Source organism: Notolepis coatsorum (assembly GCF_963971535.1).
Source record: "Notolepis coatsorum genome assembly, chromosome: 4".
In the NCBI taxonomy this organism is placed as follows: Eukaryota; Metazoa; Chordata; class Actinopteri; order Aulopiformes; family Paralepididae; genus Notolepis; species Notolepis coatsorum.
This window is the reverse complement of record NC_140168.1, coordinates 51,426,704-51,450,249: the sequence shown is the minus strand read 5'-3', so window position 1 is coordinate 51,450,249 and position 23,546 is coordinate 51,426,704. Positions and strand designations below refer to the sequence as shown.

General features: G+C 43.0%; 1 protein-coding gene across 1 annotated transcript in view; it reads left to right on the top strand.

The window, feature by feature from the left end:
• The window catches only part of angpt1 (angiopoietin 1), a 132,668-nt gene that overhangs the window by 31,634 nt on the left and 77,488 nt on the right, over positions 1 to 23,546 (top strand). Inside the window, 3 exon segments of the mRNA XM_084312941.1 lie at positions 10,658 to 10,813; positions 17,878 to 17,999; positions 23,221 to 23,453. Of these exon segments, the coding sequence (XP_084169067.1) occupies positions 10,658 to 10,813; positions 17,878 to 17,999; positions 23,221 to 23,453 (511 nt within the window).

Here is a 23,546-nt window from a genome sequence, read left to right as displayed (position 1 = left end):
GCCCAGGTTTCAGGGAAGCGTATCAAATTCACCTTTCACTGTCGGCCGCCGATAAGGAGAAGTGTATTCGCTGGCATTACTCCCAAGGTGGCTTGTGATTTCACACTGAGGTGCCGAAGGGGATGTAATAGCCCCCTACCCCACCCGCAGCTACCCACCGCTGGTGTCCATTAAAGTGGTCTGAAACAGTCCCATGGCCACAGTGCGGGGAGAAGCATCCCAGATGCCCCCCCCCCCCCCCAAGGGTCAGAGATAAGCAGAGGTCTGACAGAGTCTACCAGTGAGTGGTTTTATACAGTCCAGGCCGCACCATGTTGTATCTCTACCGGTGGCTCTCTCACTGCTGCCGCTGCTGTTTAGAAAAGCTCTATAGACCCCCTATTAGGGATGGAAGTGATACTCTAAACGAGTGATGTCAGAAAAAACATTGTAAACATTTTGAAGTAATCTGTAACAACGATAACAGGGAGTCTCGTCCTCGAGGATTAAACCTGGTCTTCGTTTCCAAGTATCTGCAATTTGGCAGCTTCTCTTTGAGAGCGTGCGTGGAGTATGTCGGTGATGTCCACTGATTGATTATATGCTTTTTTTTGTTTTGTTTGTGATACTCTCCATGAAAATATGCCTGGATGGGGCATTTACCAACCTAAACACTTGTCCTTCGCAATGACAAACGGTCCCTCTGCTCTTAGAGACTTAGAGGAAAGAGAGGAAAGTGCTCAGCGCTAACCCTATTAGTTGCATCCTCGGCACGGCCTCAAGCAGATTGTTTTATCATTAACAGCCAGTTGTAACTCACTACCCCGGGTGCTCATATAAAACCTTTTAAACAGGCATGCCCGTACACACATGCGCGCGGCATCTGTCCTGTTCGCTAGGATCTGCTAAACGGTTGCGGACGCGGACCGCTGTGCAAGGCGGCGGTGGAGTGTCAAGATGTCAGGTAGCGTATAGTTAGTGAAGTCACGCAGACAGCCTGCGTGAACCCAGGCTCTACCAAACACAGCTCTTTAAACCTTTAGGGAAACATAAAGGTCTGTTTATGGGACTCTCTCTCACTTAGCTAGCAGTGATTATATAAAACCAGGGGCAATATTTAGGAGTTCTAAAAGCAGACCTTAGTGTTATTGCACCTTCAGGAATGTCCCCTTAGTATAAATCTACTTGGTCCTCTCCGAAATCCAGGACACACAAAAAGGAAGGTAATATAGATGGATTTTTATTTTCACAGGAATTGGGATTATGTTTTAATTTTGTTCCGGTTTCAACCTGCCAAATGTGTGTGGTTAGTTTTTATTAGAAAATGACACGTTGACAGAAGTTATAATTTATGTTATAAATTAGTTGGAAAAGCTTAGTCAATTGTCATAGATACACAAACACAGAGAATAAAGAAGATAATGCCACACATTTGCGGTTGTCAAGACGAATTACAACATACTACGAATGTTCCGTGGGTAATTGCATAGTCCGTTATTCTCTAAAGTAATGACCACACAGGTAACAGGTTAAACCTGGCTCTGTAGTTAAGGATGACCTCCACTTGTTTGGGTTGACCCCTAGCCGGTGGGCTTCTTGTGGAGGCTAACCAAACTTCCCAGCTGCCGCTTAAGCCGTATACAACCCTGCTATGAAACCTTTTTCTAAATCCTCTCGGTATCCAAATGTCTATCACACAACATTAGAGTGATTTATTGGCTTACAGTGTTTTTTGAGGGTCTGTTGTTTGACAAGAAAATTGGAGATAATTCAGGACCACCTATTCAAATTATTTTCACCTCAGTGTCAGATTCACCAAAAAACGGTTAGGCTTGTATTCTGTGTTTTAGTCCAACATCACAGGGAATCAGTATTTTGGCATTTGAACCTCAAATCTCAATACCTCTGGAGAGTATCTCCGGAGACAGCTCCCCATATTTATTTCACCATTCCAATCCCGACTGACATGAATGCCTTTCCGTTTGCATTGCAATACTGGAAACAAAAGACGCTATCCTTTTTTTTTTTTTTGCAGTTTCTTCGCTGTCTGCAAGGCTTTCTATCGCTGTACTCGTTGTCCAGAATAAGCAGCGTTGTGGAATGGGGCTTAGAAACCATCCAAATAACTTGACACCCACATAAGCCCATTTTACAGCCTCCCCCGGTGGTGTTTTTACATGATGGGGCGTGTTTGTGTAATATTGTTTCTCCTTGGTACTTTCCGTTTATGGCCCCCACCAGATCCAGCAGTGAGTCAGTCACATTCCCTGGGAGAGTAGCCATGAGGCTTGGGTTTCTCTTAGTGTCCCCTACTCTCTCAAGGTGACTTTTACAGGGTGTAAAGCGTATCACGGTACACACACAGTGCTGCAGGTTAGCCTCGGAAGATTAGCAAGCTGTAGTATACAGTGGCTAACTGCAACAGAACACTGGGGTCGACGCAGGGCAGAGATTGGATAAGGTGTACGAGGTAGTGACCATGAACCAACACTGAGGATTGGAAGGTTTGGAAACAGGCCCACAGGAGAGGGTTTGACCACTAGCCTACCTGTACAACTACCACTGATATCTGAGGTGGTGTGTTTCTACATAGACCTACATTCTATATTCCTCATTATCAGCCAGTGCTCAATCCATCAATGTTCCAGTCATGTACATTCCAGGCTTCTCGTTTGCTTTCCAATTTCTTGGGCAGGGCCGCTGGAGGTTCTGTGGAAAGTGACACTTATATCAGCCTGATGGAGTTCACAGTTCGGTGAGGTTGTATTATAACTGAAATTGGGCTTGAAACAACAAAACTTTTTTTCCTCTTTAATATCAGTGCCAAGAAAGGATATTACAGTGCAAAGCAAATTGGACTTGGCAGACATTCGCTGGTGGCTGAGAGCTAGCTGTCACAAGAGAGGACTGCTCTGCCCTTTGCTTTATTGTCTGTCCCATCACTGCTGGTTGACTGTAAATGTTGAGCACTTTACATTGGCAAGCAACACTGCAATTCATTTTCTCTCCTAGTGCCAATCAATGCTGTATGCATGGACATTATAAACATCATCACCGCTTTTTTTTTTAATCTCTGCTAATGACATTGATCAGATAACAATATCAGCAAAATGCGATACATTTGCTCTTTAACCGTCTGATGTGTGTGAAAATTTGACCATTTATTGGGGTCCCTAAACAGTCTTGGAATTTCATAAATTGGGAAATCTGAGACTCTTGTGGATCCAATGAGCCCAATTGTATTAATGTATGATGATGTTAGTCTCCATTAGCCATTTCATTGTAGGCATTTTCTTTCTTTACTTGACCTCACTGTATAGAAATCATCTATTGTGACCTCTAGGATAATCACAGCCTCATGACAACCACAAACTAGAGACATAGGGCATTCAGAAAATTGCTTTCCTAGGTTTATCGACCATAAGGGGTGCTCGCCATCCTATCAACGAAAATGTAATTCTTACAGAAATGTCTAAATGTCAAATGTTTTTTATACCAAATCACATCATTACTTTTATATGGTGTCCCTCGAGGTCTTGGTGTCTTAATGTGGTATTTTGGAGGGTGTAATATGGTACTTCGGAGGGTGTAATGTGGTATTTCGGAGGGATTTTTTACCATGTTTATCAATGCTCCAGTGGTCAAAAATAAAAGATTTTGCACCAAATCTGTATAATGATATCAACCGAGAAATTGCTGCAACAACTTATGAGACATAATTGAGCATGGTCATCATATGCTTCAATTATAATGTTTTAAGCCCTTATACACTCTAAACATTCACATTTGTAATGGGCGTCTAACCGTTTTATGACTAACAGGTTTATGACTAGAAAAAAACGTGACACACTGCTAAACTGCATCTCAAATTAATATCCAGGTTCCCAGCATTCATATGATGTATATCACTTCTATGTTGCATCTACTTTTGACCTGCTATCTCCCCCTAAAGATCCCCTGCCCTCCTTAAGAAAGACAATAATTGGTCTATGTGGGTCTCAGAGGGTTAACTGTAGATACACTGCGGTTGAAGTTACTGTATCCAAAGCAAACACTTTTTCCCACAGTTTATTCTTTTGTCCTCCTATTTGTTAGGGTGTTTGCTTTGCCAAGGAATTATTACATTGATTGTTTCTGTGTAAACCATTTGTCTTTTCACTAAACATTATTATGTCCTTATGTAATGAGGTTGAAACCTTGCAATGGTAGCCCCTTGGTGTAAACTCACTCCTAAGTTAATTCCCCCACTTCGCCATCTGAATTGGATCGTTTTCAGTTGGCAGACTGGATAAGACTGGGGTATTTAACATACTTGGTCACATGGTGCTGGTGAGCGGAGGGGTCACGGTTCGGGACTGTCAGAAGACAGGTGTGGAGCATTAAGTACCTGATACGATATGATGTAATATACTTTATTGTCCTCATAGGGAAATTAGTCTTGGACTCAAATGCTGCACACATAGCTCCCTCCATATGGCAGCAATAAAAAACAAAGAAGCAACATATAATCAAAGCAACCCATACTGTAGCACATCACAACCACAAACTGCACATATTGCACATATTAGTGATGAGAACATATTACAAAACTATCATATCATGAATCTATGCACAACCACTCGTATCATATCATGAATCTATGCACAACCTCGTATCATATCATGAATCTATGCACAACCACTCGTATCATATCATGAATATATGCACAACCACTCGTATCATATCATGAATCTATTGCACAGCCCCTCGTATCATATCATGAATATATTACACCACCACTGCAGCCACAAGCAACATTATTTACATTTTTAATTGAGGTTTTTAAAATAGTTGAGTTTACATTGGGGTACTCTATATTGGGTAGGAGATGGGGAGGGTAGTAGCTCATACTCTGCGTGGAGATTATGAGATGGATCAGATGATGTTCTCTGTGTTAGTAGCTAGTGACCACGGTTACAATTGGTGCTTGTTGACTTGTATAATACGGTTGAGCCCAGCTTTCCAGCTGGGGCCTCTGGAGTGTGGAGTGACTTTAGATGGGTGAGTGTAACAAGATTGAAACCTTGTCCCTTGATGTAAACTCACTCTACAAGTGAAATACAGTACCCACTTTTCGCCACCTGAATTGGGTCATGTTCAGGTGACGGAATGGATAAGACCGTAGTATTTGACGTAGGTGGTCATGTGGTGCCAGTAATGACAGGTGCCAAGCTCGAAGTGTGGTTAGTACTTAATGACCACCGTTACACATACACTGCCTTTTCTTTGGATCACACTTGAATTGAAAGTCCTCCAATAACTCAAAAGGGAAATATGCAGTGTATGGAGTGCCCTTAAAACTGACAATGATCTGCTACATGGAGCACGGACGGCTAGTCTCACCTTCAGGCCATTGTGTGTGTGTGTGTGTGTGTGTGTGTGTGTGTGTGTGTGTGTGTGTGTGTGTGTGTGTGTGTGCGTGTGTGTGTGTGTGTGTGTGTGTGTGTGTGTGTGTGTGTGTGTGTGTGTGTGTGTGTGTGTGTGTGTGTGTGTGTGTGTGTGTGTGTGTGCACACGCGCATGCATGCACCAGCTCCCTGAGCAAAATGTAGATGAACCCTTTCACTGCTACACGACAAATGGTTAACCCTTTCACAACCACACTACATAACTTTAACCCTTTCCTACCACACTACAGACGGTTAACCGCCTTAACCGTGGTAGTGAAAGGGTTCACATTCTGTAGTGTGGTAGTGAAAGGGTTAATGTCCCTTTGACCAGGGGTTTGCACGGGGGTATCACTGGACATTTAGGCCTAATGCCATAATAGGAGCAATATGTACCTTCACAGGGATGGAAAATGGGAGCGAGGGACATATGGTGTCACCGACTGCTCTCTCTCTCTCTCTCTCTCTCTCTCTCTCTCTCTCTCTCTCTCTCTCTCTCTCTCTCTCTCTCTCTCTCTCTCTCTCTCTCTCTCTCTCTGTCTCTCAGCATCTTTGACTCAGGGCAAAATATTTTTCTTTTTCAGCAGAGCTTGGCCGGTGACGTCTACAGCGAGTGTGCAAGCTGTTTCATTCTGTTCAACAGCCAGAGAGCTAAAGGAACATGAAACAGTTTGCTGCCGAGTAAGGGACGTCAGCTGATGATGTGGAGCTGTGCTGTGGGGAGCTGGCTTAGCCCTGGACCCTGCCTTTCTGAAAATAGAAATCAAGACTGCGATTGAGAGCCATATCAACCAGAGCGAGCATTCGAGAAAATGTGCGGACTTCAGGAAATGTAACGAAAAGGCCTAAATTGTGATGTCTTGCTATGATATGATATTAAAGGGATAGTTCAGATTTTAGGACCCCTAGCCCTATTTCTTATACTTACCAAAAGTGTTGTTGATTGGCATAGTGATTTCTCAGCACAATCCATGCTGCTCCTCATACTAGCTCCAGATAGTTAGCCTACAAACCAATGCAAAGCTCCCGTCTGTACAAGCTGACTGAGCCTCACTGAAATGTACTTTGTGTGCACTCTGGAGTAAATTTCAGTATGCCTCAGTCAGCTTGTACAGACAGGAGCATTTTTATAGTTCAAGTTTCAAGTTTCTTTAATAGTTGTCATACAGAAGTACAGAATACTTTTATACAAAATGCTTCTTACTGTTACGCTCCAGAGACTGTGCTAGACAAGATAAGTATGAAATAAAATAGTATAGCATGTAAATTAGAAGTAAAAAATTAGGTCACAGTGTTCAGTATAGACATATGTACAATGTTCGATGCAGAATAGAAGTAACTGAGTTACCATATAATATACAATATACTATGCAGTGTACTAATATACAATACTATATAGTGCAAAGCAGAAATGGGATGAGGTACAATTTAGGTACAATTTACAGTAAGGTGTACGAGTTGTAGTGCAAATCCTTTATCAATAAATGTAAAGTGTGTTTAGGTGATCTAAAGTGTGGAGAGTGGGTGCTGCAGTGTGTTGTTTGTTTAAAGTGAGTGTGTGCGTGTGGATGCGTGTGCTGTGTGCATTTGATGGTTGTTGTATAGTGTTTATTGTTCGTTGAGCAGCCTGATGGCCTGGGGATAGAAGCTTCTTCTGAGTCTTTCTGTGCTCGCCTTGAGACTCCGGTATCGCTTGCCTGACCGCAGCAGTTCAAAGAGGCAGTTGTTCGGGTGGCTGGAGTCCTTGATGATTCTCTTAGCCTTACCCCTGCACCGCTTGTTGTAAATGTTCTGGAGGGTGGGGAGCCCCCCTCCAATTGTGCGTTCGGCTGAACGTGTCACTCTTTGTAGTCTGCTTCGGTCTTGTGCGGTGCTATTCCCAAACCAGGAGGTGATGTTGCCAGTCAGGATGCTCTCTATTGTACATGAGTAGAAGTTCTTAAGGATCTTCTGACTGACTTGGAACTTCCTTAGGCGCCTGAGGAAGTAGAGGCGTTGTCGTGCCTTCTTCACAACACTGTCAATGTGTGTGGTCCATGTCAAGTCCTCGGATATGTGGGCTAAACTGTTCACTCTCTCAACCGGTGCCCGTCGATGCTGAGGGGGCTGTAGTCCTTGACCCCCGACCTCCTGAAGTCCACAATCATCTCCTTTGTTTTGCTGACGTTCAGGGAAAGGCTGTTCTCCTGGCACCATCCCACCAGGACCTTGACCTCTTCCAGGTAGGCCCTCTCGTCGTTTGCAGAGATCAGGCCCACCACTACTGTGTCGTCAGCAAATTTGATGATTGTGTTGTTACTCCGCTAGTACATATATATATCATTCAGTCAGGACCTCGGTTTTAGCGTCTCATCCGAAGGACGGCACTCGTACGGTGTCCCTATCACTGTAACAGGGGCGTCGTTACTGACTAGTCCAGAGGACAGAGTGCCGCCTGCTGGACAACAATACCACTTTCCGACAATGGCCTTGACCGGGGCTCGAACCGGTGATCTTCCGATCATGAGTCTGGAGCTCTACTCATGTAGCCACGTTGCCGGACAATTGACTTTGCATTGCTTCATGGCCAACTACCCGAAGCTAGTATGAGGAACAGTATGGATTCTGCTAAGAAAGGACTCTTAACAATCAACATTATCATTGGTGAGTAAGCTAGGGCTAGGGCTAGAAAAATCTGTACTATCTGTTATGTCACAGTAACTGGTGGGCTCAAATGACATGGGAGGCAGAATAATGTTTAACCCTGTAGGGCATTTATTACTACGTAGAGGGAGGAAAAAACAGGAGCGGTGTGTCTGGGTGTTTTTAGCCTGGCGGGCGGACGGTCATGGCCGGTGGAGATCACTGGGGGTAGTGGGCTGTGGAGGACACGGAGAGTGTCCTCACGATAACACCATACATGGGAAAAATACAACGTCAAAAATCACGAGAGAATTGTATACGGAAATACAATGTCAAAAATCACGATAGAATTGTATACGGAAAATACAATGTCAAAAATCATGAGAGAATTGTAAACGGAAAATACAATGTCAAAAATCACGAGAGAGTTGTATACGGGAAAATACCACATCAAGAGATATGAACACACATCCGATAAACAGCATTATGAGAGAAAAGGTAGAGGATACTTGCCAGGCCATTCTTAGGCAAGATCTGACGCTGAATGAATGGAGAACCATGCTTCTTGTAGGCAGAGTGGATGAGTTGGAGCAGGTGTGGAATCTCCATCCATCAGCGTAACTCATTTCACCTTTGCTGATTGCTCGCCCGTAGTGGTCGTGCTGAAGTGCAGGGGGTGTGTGAGACAGATATGGAGGGTTGTGGAGGTGAAACTGTAACACTATCCCTTTAAAAGTTGTATAGACCAGTTCAAACTTCAAACATATACACATCCTAACTTGATCCACGTTTTGACAGGAAATAAACTTGGACAGAAACTGCTCTCCATAGCAGTGCAGTTCCACTGAGAAGGTCTGTATAATACACTCCAAATGTGAAAACAGATCCTGATGATTAATCCACATGACTAATCTGTTGCGACCCGCGGCCTTGTCACTCGTTTGGGTTTCGAGATAAGCATGAAAGGGGTCTTTCAAGATAAGCCTCAGTGAATATCTAACCATCTCTGTCTCCTCATTCTCCTCACTACCCACCTACATCTGGTTCCACCTATACCCACTAAACTCATTCCTCACTTGGGTGGCTCCCAAAACAAATGGAAACAAATGGCTTTGTGTTTGCATACAAAGGCAAATCAGTGATATTCAATAATCTGTCATTTCAAGTCAAGTCAGTGTTCCTTTAATAATCCCCTTGGGGAAATGCAGACCTGTGTCATAGCAGCATGGGAAAGGGGAGGTACAGACAGAAAAAAAGTTATGGATAATAATATAAATAATAATAATAGAATAGAACACAATAATAATAAAAATAATAATAGAATGGCAGTATTCTATCAATAATAGTATACATCAGGGGTCAGCAACATTAGGCACGGGTGCCACCATTGGCACACGGCATCTAAACCAATGGCACACTAGCAAGTGTGTTTCCTTTTTGTAAATGTTGAAGTGTCCCCTCATTCCCATGCCGAGTTACCTCTTTCACAGCCAAATGGCAGCTGCACAGCCTGTTATATGGTAGTTTGACTGATATACCAGGGATATTTCAGGGTAGAGCCAATCAGAAGGGTCAGTCTGTTGTTGTTTGCCGAACATTGAGTGTTAAACGCCATTTTGAGACCAAACATGAGAAAACTCAATGGATGAGGCAGACAAGGATGAATGTGTCCAGGTATGGCAAGCAAGCATCACATAAAGACTGCAGCATTCTTGTATAGCGCTCTTATATAATTAAATGTTTATTAAAACTATTGCTATGCACGTTGCCTATATGGATGGAATAGAATTACAGATCTGTTGGAGATTTACATTTCGATTTTAAATTAAACTTATTGTTACCTTAATGGTAAATGGTAATAAATGGTAAATGGTGCATTTATATAGTACTTTTACCCATTAACTCACACATTCACACAACCATGCAAGGTGCTAACCTGCTCATCGGGAGCAGTCAGGGGTTAAGTGTCTTGCTCAAGGACACTTCGACACGCTGCCCGAGAGGTGCGGGAATCAAACTGGGAACCTCCGCATTACCAGACGACTGCTCTACCTCCTGACCACTGTCACTAATGTTGATAATAGCACACTGATTAACACGAACATTTTAAAATGGCACTTTGTATCGAAAAGGTTGCTGACCCCTGGTATAGCACACTGACGGAGTCTGTTAGTTCTCCACCTATTGGCAACGGTCCATGCCCACGGTTGCGGAGACTGATGGCTACTGGTACGAAGGACTGGCCAAGGTGATTTGTGGGGATACAGATGAGAATCCCTTTGTATTGCAACTCAGGGAACTCTATGATTACAGAAAGCATGGGACTCTTGCTGTATCTTGATCATCCATCATGTAGATTCTAAACTCTAGAATGTCGGCACATATTTTGTCTTTTCACTTACATGTACATGTGTTAATCTCTACAGCATCAGTGGTTTGTACAGTAGATTACACTGTATCTGCTACAGTAGGTCTTCCAAATTCCTAACATCTGCGAATCCTATATGCTCTATGTTTGTGTTTATGAACCTATTCCGTTACACACGCTACAGCTGCACCATCTGCAAAAAGTCCTGTCTGTCATGAATTGATGACCCTTCCTCATCTTTCGGCCATCTTTGTTTTGGGCAGATTGAGAACTACATCAAAGAGAGCATGAAGACAGAGATGGCTCAGCTGCAGCAGAGTGCCGTCCATAACCACACGGCGGCCATGTTGGAAATGGGCACCAATCTCCTCTCCCAGACAGCTGAGCAGACACGCAAGCTGACAGATGTCGAGACGCAGGTAACTCTCTCACACACACACTCACACACACACACACACACACACACACACACACACACACACACACACACACACACACACACACACACACACACACACACACACACACACACACACACACACACACACACACACACACACACACACACACACACAGGACACGTGCATGAAATCATTTGCAGATTTTTCTCTTACTCGTTCTTTTTTCTCTATCTCACACACACCCACGCACGCACGCACGCATGCATGCACGCACGCACCCACACACACACACACACACACACACACACACACACACACACACACACACACACACACACACACACACACACACACACACACACACACACACACACACACACACACACACACACACACACACACACACACACACAAGGACCAATCTCATACACCATTTGCTTAGCTATTCTACTCTCATCTGCACCTAAAGGAGCCTGCCAAAGACAATATGGATGCCACATAAATTCCTGGTCCCTCTTTATGTGATGTGGCTGTGGTTTTCTCCTGCGTTTATAGAGGAGTTTGAGGAGAAGGCAATATAAGCTGAGCTCGTGGGGGGTGCGGGAGGGATTTTGCTGATGCGATAAAAGGAGAAATGTTTGCTAAGCTGAAACGATTCCCTGTCATAATACATCTGATGTGAATACAATCTAAGTATTGCCAGGTGTCGCGTCTAAAATAAGAACGTTACTACTTTTCTGAGGTTAAAGTGTTGATTTATGAGCTATAGTCTCTACGTCAGTGGGGCAGGTTTTGTAGTTGTAAACAGGTGATTAAACTGGGTATAAAATATATAGATTAGTACTACTGAGTATAGTGCTAATCACATGCATGTACAGACTTGTAGTAATAATATGTACAGTGATACAGGTATAAAGACACTATTAGTACATCAAATCAAATCAAATCTAAATGTATTTATAGAGCCTGAAATCACATGGCATTGCCCCCATGGGCTGCACACGTCAAGAAGAAACATCACAATAGATGAAGAACAAAAACCATACAATCCAAATATGCAACACTCCCAGACTTTCCCCAATGAAGATAAGGAATGACTCACTAAAAACCTAGCAATAGGAAAGAAAAGCACCACAGCGGTGTGGAGGAGATAAACCTCAGATGGACTGTTCAAAGGGGATCCCCCAACTGGATGTTTCAAGTTTCTTTAATAGTTGTCATACAGAAGTACAGAATACTTTTGTACAAAATGCTTCTTACTGTTGCGCTCCAGAGACTGTGCATGACAAGATAAGTATGAAATAAAAACATAGTAAAAATTAGAAGTAAAAAAAGAGGTCACAGTGTTCAGTTTAGACATATGTACAATGTTCGTAGACGTAGTTACCATACAATATACAATACTGTGCAGTGTACTAATATACAATACTATATAGTGCAAGGCATAAATGGACGAGGTGCAGTTTAGGTACAATTCACAGTAGGTGTACGAGTTGTAGTGCAAATCCTTTATCAATAAATATAAAGTGTAATGTTGTGATAATATAGTGTTGTTATGGATGAAATATGGATGGAGAATAGAACAGGAGAATAATTGGTATGTATACATGTAATGAAACACACATACAGTATATATATACATACAATAGTATCTAAGGTACATAAGCGTCAAGAAAGGAAGTCTGTTGTTTACAGGGATTAAAGCAAAAATAAGTCTCCTGACTGAACTTTGTTTCAGGCCAAGTCATATTCTTATTTTAACCTCCACTGTATTTTTTTTTATAGCGTTAGCGTTTTAAGGGAACTAGATTATTTTGAACATCTTTTCTATTGCGAGTTTGCTTTTACGTAATATAAATGCCGTTTTCAATTCATTAAATAAAACTGATACTTTTTGCAAGGGTTGACTCTGACATTGTCATACAAATAAATAAATCTACATACTGTAACTTTTCAGTGCACGTTTTTATTTACAGTAGGCTACATTGTGACAACTGAACAAGCTTATGACTTGAACAAGGAACTAAACAAGGGAAACAGTGTTTTAATAATACATAATGCAATTTTACAACAAAAAAAGTGCAGCTTACATACAGAAAACTCCTAATTCTGGGTTTTATGCACGCATAACATAAATTATAGATGTCAAATGTATGTGTCTTGTACTTAATCCACAAGTCTTCTGCATCCAGAGGTTCCTCTAGTCTTTGGACTATAGACCACTGTGTTGTAGCGTCTACTGTCCTGACTGTGACTACAGACCACTGTGTTGTAGCGTCTACTGTCCTGACTGTGACTACAGACCACTGTGTTGTAGCCTACTGTCCTGACTGTGACTACAGACCACTGTGTTGTAGCCTACTGTCCTGACTGTGACTACAGACCACTGTGTTGTAGCCTACTGTCCTGACTGTGACTATAGACCACTGTGTTGTAGAGCCTACTGTCCTGACTGTGACTATAGACCCTACTGTTGTGGTTGTCGCGCCAGGCAGGGAGGCTGTGTGCTGGAGAGCGCGAATGCAAGTCTTGTGGCTAGCTTCTGATTGATGGCGCACTAGCACCCTTTTCCCATTACTGCCACACTGTAATTTCCTGTGGCATACGTTGCAAAAACGCACACCTGGCTCTTTCAGTTTTTTGTACGATGAACTAAAAGGCTTGTTATCATACAAACAAGGGACTAAACACGTTTCGCAATTATGCCACACAATGTGGAACGCCCTACCCACAGCTGTAAAAAAATTAGAATCCTATTCCCTACCCACATCCAAAACTGCTCTCAAAGAGCATCTACGGGGGGCTGCAATTCGAAACTAGCCACCGTAAATGTCCCCCCTAATGGACAGTCTCCTCCCCACCGTATGTATATATTTTTTACCACCCACCCCCTCCTAATGTACAGTCTCCTCCTCATATGTATATATTTACTGTTAGGATCTCTGGGTAACAGTACTGTATATTTGCATATCGTATGACAAATGTAACAGTACTATATACCTGTATCTGTATGTCATGTATGTCCCTATGTCATAAATGCATGATGTCATGTATGTTGTGTATGTCATAAATATCACTATAATTTGAAAATGGGGGACCCTGATGTAAACAAGACAAACGTCTTTCTCTGGTCTGCATCCCCTTAACAATTGTGTGTATTGAGCCGTACTGTATTGTACCAATTCTGCAATCTGTTAAATAAAGTTTTCATTCATTCAAGTTTCCACGCTCATATGGGCTCCGATGAGTATCAGAGGTAGATCAACGTGTGAGAAATAAGTTTTGTTTAGGTTTTGTCCGCTAAAGTAGGCCTAATGCAGGATTTGTGCACATGTGTTTTCTGACATAGCCTAATGATGTGAATGTGTTTCTGCTACTGGATCTACCAGATCCAGAGAGATACACGTGGGTGATGTTCCTAAGGAGTTAAGCTAATAAAGGATACTCACAACCACAGCAGAGGACGTATTTGTACTGTGAAGTAACACAACAATGACAAATGTATTGTTTCTGTTTTTCTTTTTGACATACTTGCGGCGCACACGGAACAAGTTAACAACTCACCACTACAGCCCCCAGTAGCCTAGCCAGTCTCTTGAAACACTGCTATCTTCAAACTTCCACTCCTCTCGAAACGTTCTTTTGTTAGGTGGTCCCGCTCATCCTTTTCATCTGAGAAAACCGCGGTGGGTTTTCTTTTTAGCGGCCGGCTTACTCCTTCCATTTAACGTTATTAAGCTAACGTTAGCTAATCGGTATAGCAGGCGGGCGTAACGTTACAGTGCAAGAAGGTGGTGGATGTGACGTCGGTAAACAAGGAGAAATTGATGCGCAAGGAGAGATTGGGGCTGCAAATAAGGCGACTGTCGTAAGACCAAAACACACCGCAGTTTTAATTATTTTACATTACTATTTTGTTACCCGCCATGTGGCGGACAGACCTCTCATTGTCACACGCCAAACCTAAAATCTGCCTGCCATTGGCGCTTGGCGGGTGCTTATGTTGTTCCCAGTCTACAAATCATATTATACCAGGTAGCCAATTGACGGAAAATCCGTCACGACTCCGAATCAAATTGACGGTAATCCGTCTCAAGACGGAGCGCTTTAATCCCTGTGTTTATCTTGGATGTGAATTAGATCAATATATGACCAGCGAGTCCATGGCCCTCTCCATTATTGGTAAAGTCCATGCAAAAACCAAGTATCTAGCAAGGATATCGAAGTTCCTTGATAAGCAAACTATGAGGACATTAGCCATTTCTTTAATTCAGTATAGTAGTAGAGCGGGCATGGTTAGATGCTGGTCAACTGAGGGCGACGTAGAGCAGATTCATCGCAGTTGATGCTGTTAGCCACATCAAGGACGGCACAGGGAAGATCACACCACCTTGACCATCACCTCGGGACATCCACTCACAGAGAGACAGGGACAGGGGTTAGAGAGCTCCCGTGTTCGCAGTGGGAAGACATAGGAGCAATAAATACATGTAAGCATATGTATACATAGTAGCAATAGAATAGTAGTAGTCACATACTGGCCAGCAGCATAACTAGTAAGAGTAGGTAAGGGATATGTACAGATATAGATATAGTATCTACAGATATGTAAACAGGATTATATACAGGTACTGTATGTACAGACAGATGTGGTTTTATATATATATATATATATATATATATATATATATATATATATATATATATATATATATATATATATATATATATATATATATATATATATATATATATATATATATATATATATATATATATATATATATATATATATATATTAGAGGTGGGCATAGATTAATTTTTTTAATCTAGATTCATCTATCTGCAATCCTGGATTTAATCTAGATTAATCTAGATTAAAATGGCCCAAAAAAAAAAAAAAAAACTGCCGAAGGCATTCAAAATATGTGTGCTCTACCCAAATAATGACCAGAAGTAAGTCCTTACTTTTTCTTTCCTCCTTATGTTTCTCAGGCCAGGTGGCCCATTACACCATGAGCCCATCTCCCATTTCCAAAATGCATTACAGACCGTTTGAAAAAGCTGTTTTGCTATGATAATTGGTAATGAAATATCAAAATAATGTTCAATAAGATGTACTTGTGTTTAATAAGTTGTTTTATTCAGAAGTTAACACAAATAAATAATATTACCAGTACAGTACAGTATCTAGCACTCTCAGGAGCAAAACAGAAAGAATCATTTCAAACTTGAACTATGTGACATGGCTTGAATCAACTGCTCCAGTGGAGTTGCTCAGTGGCCAATGGTGTCAACTGTGGTTGTACTGGGCAGCTCCCAGGTGTGAATGGAACTTGTGAATGTGAAGCAGGGCGTTCCTGAAAAAGAGCATCTGTGCTCAGCGAACCTACCCTGGGTAAATAAAGGTAAAAAAAAAAAAAAAAAAAAAAAAAAACTTTTAGATTAATGCGTTAATTATATTATCGCGCGATACTAGTATAGCGTTAACGCAGCACGTTAACGCCGTTAATGGCCCAGCTCTAATATATATATATATACATACAGTTAGAATAAATATACAGTATATACAGCATTATTGTACATGCTATCATACAAAGTTATATGGGTTATATGCAGGTGTATAAGTAGGTTTATTACATGACGTTTTAACATTCGCCGAAATGCTTGATTGTGATTGGTCAATAGCGCTCGTCAGAGGTCCGTTATTACTCGATAACAGACCTCTGCCGAGCAATAATGACCGCTGTTCGCAGCTGTAGCAATCAAGCCCACTGACACACACTGCATCAGTGCAGCCAATCAGACACACCTGCCGGCTGCCGGCGAAGCTGCTGGCGATGACAGCGCGGAGCGACAGAACAGAACTGCGTCTGCATTTGATCTCGTCTTGTCGATGGTGTAAAATGAATTAGGTATATTGTTAGTAAGTTAGCCATGTAATAAGCGGGATAATGTATAGCCTATACTCGGTCATTGTCGCAAAATAATTGACCTTCACCTTCACTCGGCGAGGCGCCTCGGTATTCTAAACTCTGTGTCGGTCAATTATTTTGCGACAATGACCTCGTAGCTATACATTATCCCTTACATATATAATAATTATATTAGGGCTGACCCCTATTAGTCGATTAGTCAACTAATCGGTCGAAAGGAGCCGTAGTCGACTGCCAACCTCTTAGTCGAATACAAAAAAAATATATATATATTATACTTTATTATACTCATTCTTTCCAAAAGAAAAGAGGCCTAGAAGCGTGGCTAACGCTAAAGGCATGCATACCAGAGGCTAACTACCTAAGAAAACAGGCACAGAGGCACTGAAAGAGGATTTCACCCATCTAATGAACACACTAGACTAGACAAATATCAAGATGTATCCATCAGTGGACCAATTGCATGCTTTTGCAGAGGACAAGAAGCCTTCAGTCGACTCCTTCAGACATTAAGCACCCCCACAGCCCAAATGGAATGATAATTTTTTTTTTTTTTATATTATATATATATATATTTTTTTTCTGTCGACTAAGAGTCGACTAACGGCAAATTTGGGCCAATCATAGTCGACTATCCAAATCCTTAGTCGGGGACAGCCCTAAATTATATGCAGGTATATTCAGACAGATATATATGATAATAATAGTAATAATAATAACAATGATAATAATAATAACCTTTATTTGTAGCCTTACAGTATATACAAGGAATGCAGCCAAATATTCTGCACAGCAGTAAAATAGACATGAAATAGACATAGGCATAAAATTCCATTTTACATCAAATGTACAGAACAAAGGCAATGCAGAGAGTAAGAAAGGCAGCACTACAGGTGATAACAATACAGAATAGCATTACACCTGTGGGCTAGATTAGCCTATTCTTCACACCCTTCACACCCATGATGTGGAATAATCAACTACCTGTTCATTTCAGCATAAAATAGATGTAAATCATTGTCCGCTCCTCCCTCATTGCTCCTTTTTGTTTTGATCTGAGGTACTCAACTATGTGACTGCTGGTGAGATCTGCAGTATGAATATAGCCTGTAACAACTATTTATAGAGTGTTTTTCTTGTGACCAGGTTCTGAACCAGACATCACGGCTTGAGATCCAAATGCTGGAGAACTCTCTCTCCACCAATAAGCTGGAGAAACAACTCATGGTCCAGACCAACGAGATCAACAAGCTCCATGACAAGAACGGGTAAGCAACGCCTTAACAAACAGAGCTAACAAACAAAGCTAACAAACAAAGCTAACAAACAGCACAGATTAGCTAACTGAAACAGTGCAAACATGAAAGGCACACACACTAACTAGAGGAGGTGGTCTATGGACAGTTGTTGTCTTGTTTGAAAGCTAGTACAGCTACATCAGTAGCCTAATTGTTTTCACAATTGTATTGTCCTTGTATTGTACTGTCCAAACATCATTCGGGTTTATACACAGAAAAGCATAATATGAAAGACATCGTATTCTCCATCCTATTAAAATGATCTAGTGTGGGCCTTGTTTTCTCAATCGGGGCTGTTGCACTGAAACATAATGTTGCAAAAGAGGCAATCATAGTGTGGCTTTTGGAATTGCCTCTCATGTCTCCTCCTAATCTTGTTCTTTGGAGTGATTGGTCTAATGGGATCGTCTTAGATGATGATGTGTTTAAACGGGCTTGGTCCCCATTGCCCAGTGCGGTGCAATGCCTGGGAGGCTCCTTACAATGAACACTATTTGAAAAAGCACTTTGTTGTCATTTTGAGTTGTTCCTGACGGCTTAGAGAGACATATTGCGAAAGGCAATTTTCCTAAGCTTAAAAAAGTATGCAATTACATACCCGGTGTGAGTGCAGCCTTTCTTTTTTCTTTTTTACATTTACCAACTCTATGAATATAGAGGGGTTTTGCTCACTACATGTATTTTGATCATTCTGTGTTGTCTTTCAAACATGACATTGTACAACGGGAGACCCTGGATATTGTTAGGGCGAAGCAGAGGTCATACTATAATCTCCAAAGCATTTGATGAAGTGCATGTTTATTTTATGTGCGTATCTTATGGCAACCAGGCCTAATGACATAAACACTTGCACTCCCTGCAAATGTTTGGGTTCTCATACCACACCCACGTAGGAATAGCTTCACAAGTAACGGAAGGACAACCCCACAGCTTGTAATGTAATCACTTGCATTATTTACCACAAATTTATACCAGAAAGGTAATAAGATAAGATATTCCTTTATTGATCCCCTTGGGGGAAATTCAGGCATCATCGCAGCATTGGGAGATGGGGAGGGGAGGTACAGGTAAAAAGCAAGCAGTGTAAACAATATAACAAATCAATATAATTAACTAACTAAGTAACTGAAGTATACAGTATTCACATAAGGTGCAGTATGCATAAGGTAGTATTATTGTCCTTTTAGGTTTCTAGTAGTTGTAGTTGGATGTCTGGCAGCAGTCCCTGCCCACTGTTGTGGAGCCTGATGGCCGCTGGTATGAAGGACTGGCAGAGATGGTGTCCGGGGGGTATGAGTCTGTGACTGAACGTCAGTTCAACCAAAGCATTTGTAAAGTGTGGGGGGGGGATTACAGTAAAACAAATCCTCTCTCACCCACTGTTCACTCTTCATTATGTTTAAATGGACAAAGAAACAACATGAAACTAGAATGGCGCTGCAACGAACGGCTGCCTTTCTGTTCGCTCCGTCGAGACTGTGCTTACTTTTGTTAATATTTATAGTTTTAAGAGTTTTGTCTGTACCAACAGTAGGTGCATTTAATGTGTATGACCGTCAGTCACTTATAGACATCGGATTACGGGAAACTTACCGATTGGATTACTCACTGGACCAGCTTTCCGAACCGCAACAATGGCCTGAGGAGATTCTCCGGAGAATGGGACCAGACCCTTTGTTCCTTGATCCCAGGAACAAAGGAACCAGACGGCGTGGGAAGAGAGCTGGGATCCATAACAGGCTGAGATCCAGACGCCACCGAACGCCATTGCCCAGTATATTGCTAGCCAATGTACAATCAATTGACAATAAACTGGATGACATCCGAGCAAGGATTCAATACCAAAGAGACGTCAGAGACTGCAACGTTCTCTGCTTCACCGAAACGTGGCTCACGCCGGACGTTCCAGACCACGCTATCCAACCAGCCGAACACTTCTTTATCCACCGCAAGGATCGTACAGCAGAGTGCGGTAAACAACGTGGAGGAGGTATTGCCTTCATGTTTAACAACAATTGGAGCGATCCAACTAACGTGAAGGAATTATCCAACCACTGCTGCCCAGACCTGGAATATATAACCATCAAGTGTCGTCCTTTCTTCCTCCCGAGGGAGTTAACGGCGATCATCCTTGTAGGAGTGTATATTCCACCGCAAGCCAGTAACAACGTCGCGCTCTCCAGACTCCACGACGAGGTAAATAGAATACAAGCGGCGAACGTTAACGCCGCCATTTTAGTGCTGGGTGATTTCAATAGCGCCAATCTGAGAAAGGTATTACCTGACTTCTATCAGCATGTGACTTGCAACACCAGAGGCGGTAACATCCTAGATCACTGTTACACGCAATTTAAAGGTGGCTACAAGGCTCATTCTGATAGTGGCTTTGGTAAATCAGATCACGCGTCCATCTTTCTTTCACCAATGTACAAACAGAGAATCAAAAGTACTCCTGTAGTCTCGCGAGAGGTGCAGAAATGGGATTTGACGTCAGAGGAGACGCTCCAGTCTGCGTTTGACTGCACAGACTGGAATGTGTTCCGCGACACAGATAACATTAATGTCTACACGGAGACAGTGCTGGACTATGTTTGTACTATGGTGGAAGAAACAATCCCCACTACCAAAATGAGAGTTTACCCAAATCAAAAACCCTGGGTAGACAAATCCGTCCGTGAAGCTCTGAGAGAGCGCACCAAAGCATACAACGACGGCCTAGTGGCAGGCAACATGAATGACCACAAGGTGGCGCGATACAACGTAAGGAGGACAGTGTCAGAGGCCAAACGGCGCTACAGGGATAAAATTGAACTCCAGTTTGAACAAGCTGACTCTAGAGCTATGTGGCAGGGGCTCAAAACGATGACAGACTACAAAGGCGCCTCCCTCAAACTGAACAGTGACATCTCCTTAGCAAATGACCTCAATACCTTCTATGCGAGGTTTGATGCTGGTAATAACAACACCAGCCCACAAGCCACGGCAATGGGGGGGGGGGGGGGGTCGGCTGCTGATGGAGGCGCAGTGTTCAGGGTAACAGAGCATGAGGTGAGGCGGACCTTTAAAAAAGTGAATATCAGGAAGGCAGCAGGTCCGGCCGCGTCCTAAAAGTCTGTGCCGACCAACTGGCCCCAGTATTCACTGACATATTTAACCTGTCCTTAGAACAGGCTGTCATCCCCACCTGCCTGAAGAAGTCCACTATTATCCCTGTACCCAAAAAATCCAAGCCTGCTTGCCTCAACGACTACCGCCCTGTAGCTCTCACCTCCATAGCCATGAAGTGCTTTGAGAAGCTAGTAAAGGGCTACATCTGCTCCTCCCTCCCCATCAACATGGACCCCCTGCAATTTGCATACCGCCCCAACAGGTCCACGGAGGACGCCATAGCCCATGTGCTGCACACAGCAGCATCACACCTGGACAAGAGGCAGGGGAACTATGTGAGAATGCTATTCATCGACTACAGCTCGGCATTCAATACTATAGTCCCCTCCATACTCATAGCCAAGCTCAGGGACCTGGGCTTGAACTATGACCTCTGCCAGTGGGTCTTGGACTACCTGACTGGCAGACCCCAGGTAGTGAGAGCAGGCAACTGCACCTCCTCATCCATCACCCTCAACATAGGGGCCCCCCAGGGCTGTGTTCTGAGTCCCCTCCTCTACTCCCTGTACACACACGACTGTGTGGCTCAGCGGAGTAGCAATACAATCATCAAATTTGCTGACGACACAGTGGTGGTGGGCCTGATCTCTGCCAACGACGAGAGGGCCTACCTGGAAGAGGTCAAGGTCCTGGCGGGATGGTGCCAGGAAAACAGCCTCTCCCTGAACGTCAGCAAAACAAGGGAGATGATTGTGGACTTCAGGAGGTCGGGGGTCAAGGACTACAGCCCCCTCAGCATCGACGGGGCACCGGTTGAGAGAGTCAACAGCTTTAAGTACCTCGGAGCCTACATATCCGAGGACTTGACATGGACCACACACATTGACAGTGTTGTGAAGAAGGCACGACAACGCCTCTACTTCCTCAGGCGCCTAAGGAAGTTCCAAGTCAGTCAGAAGATCCTTAAGAACTTCTACTCATGTACAATAGAGAGCATCTTGACCGGCAACATCACCTCCTGGTTTGGGAATAGCACTGCACAAGACCGAAGCAGACTACAAAGAGTGACACGTTCAGCCGAACGCACAATTGGAGGGGGGCTCCCCACCCTCCAGAACATTTACAACAAGCGTTGCAAGGGCAAGGCTAAGAGAATCATTAAAGACTCCAGTCACCCGAACAACTGCCTCTTTGAACTGCTGCGGTCAGGCAAGCGATACCGGAGTCTCAAGGCGAGCACAGAAAGACTCAGAAGAAGCTTCTATCCCCAGGCCATCAGGCTGCTAAACGAACAATGAACACTACACAACGACAACCACCAAACGCACATAGCACACACATCCACACGCACACACTCACTTTAAACAAACACACTGTAGCACCCACTCCACACACTTTATAGCACACACCCACTTTAAACAAACACACTGTAGCACCCACTCCCCACACTTTATATTTATTGATGAAGGATTGCACTACAACTCGTACACCTTACTGTAAATTGTACCTAAATTGTACCTCATCCCATTTCTGCTTTGCACTATATAGTACTGTACATTAGTACACTGCATAGTATTGTATATTATATGGTAACTCAGAACATTGTACATATGTCTATACCGAACACTGTGACCTCATTTTCTTCTCCTAAATTACATGCTATACTATGTTATTTGATACTATCTTGTCTAGCACAGTCTCTGGAGCGTAACAGTAAGAAGCATTTTGTATGAAAGTATTCTGTACTTCTGTAAGACAACTATTAAAGAAACTTGAAACTTGAAACATAACTAATATTTCTTGCACAACCATCACAATTTTTTTTTTAAATGGGTCACTGGGGAACAGTTTGGGCCCACGTTTATTTAGCTATTGTATTAGCAAGCACTGCAACAGGGAATACTCCTTGGCCCATTTACAATGTCTGTATGTTGTCAAGTTTGAGAAGGTCTATACAACATTCACCACAGCCTCCAATCCGTTTAAATCCTTACAAAAACAAAGGGATCTGAAAAACGCCACCCGCGCAATTACAGACAATCCATAACTAACGTCTCTCCCTGTCTTCCCCCTCTCTCTGCAGCCTGCTGGAGCAGAAGATGCTGGAGATGGAGCTGCGTCACCGCGAGGAGCTGGAGACGCTGAGGGAGGAGAAGGGGAGCCTCCAGGTCCTGGTGGGGAAACAGACGGGGGTCATCAGGGAGCTGGAGACCCAGCTGAGCCGAGCCACAGGGAACAGCACGGCCCTGCAGCGGCAGCAGCAGGAGATGATGGACACTGTCCACAACCTGCTCAACCTCTGCTCCAAAGACGGAGGTGCGTTGGCTGTTCTGTGTGACAGTGTTGTCGTCTAGTCACGAAATCTCAAGTTGAGTCCGAGTTCCCAGTGTTCGAGTCCAAGTCATCAAG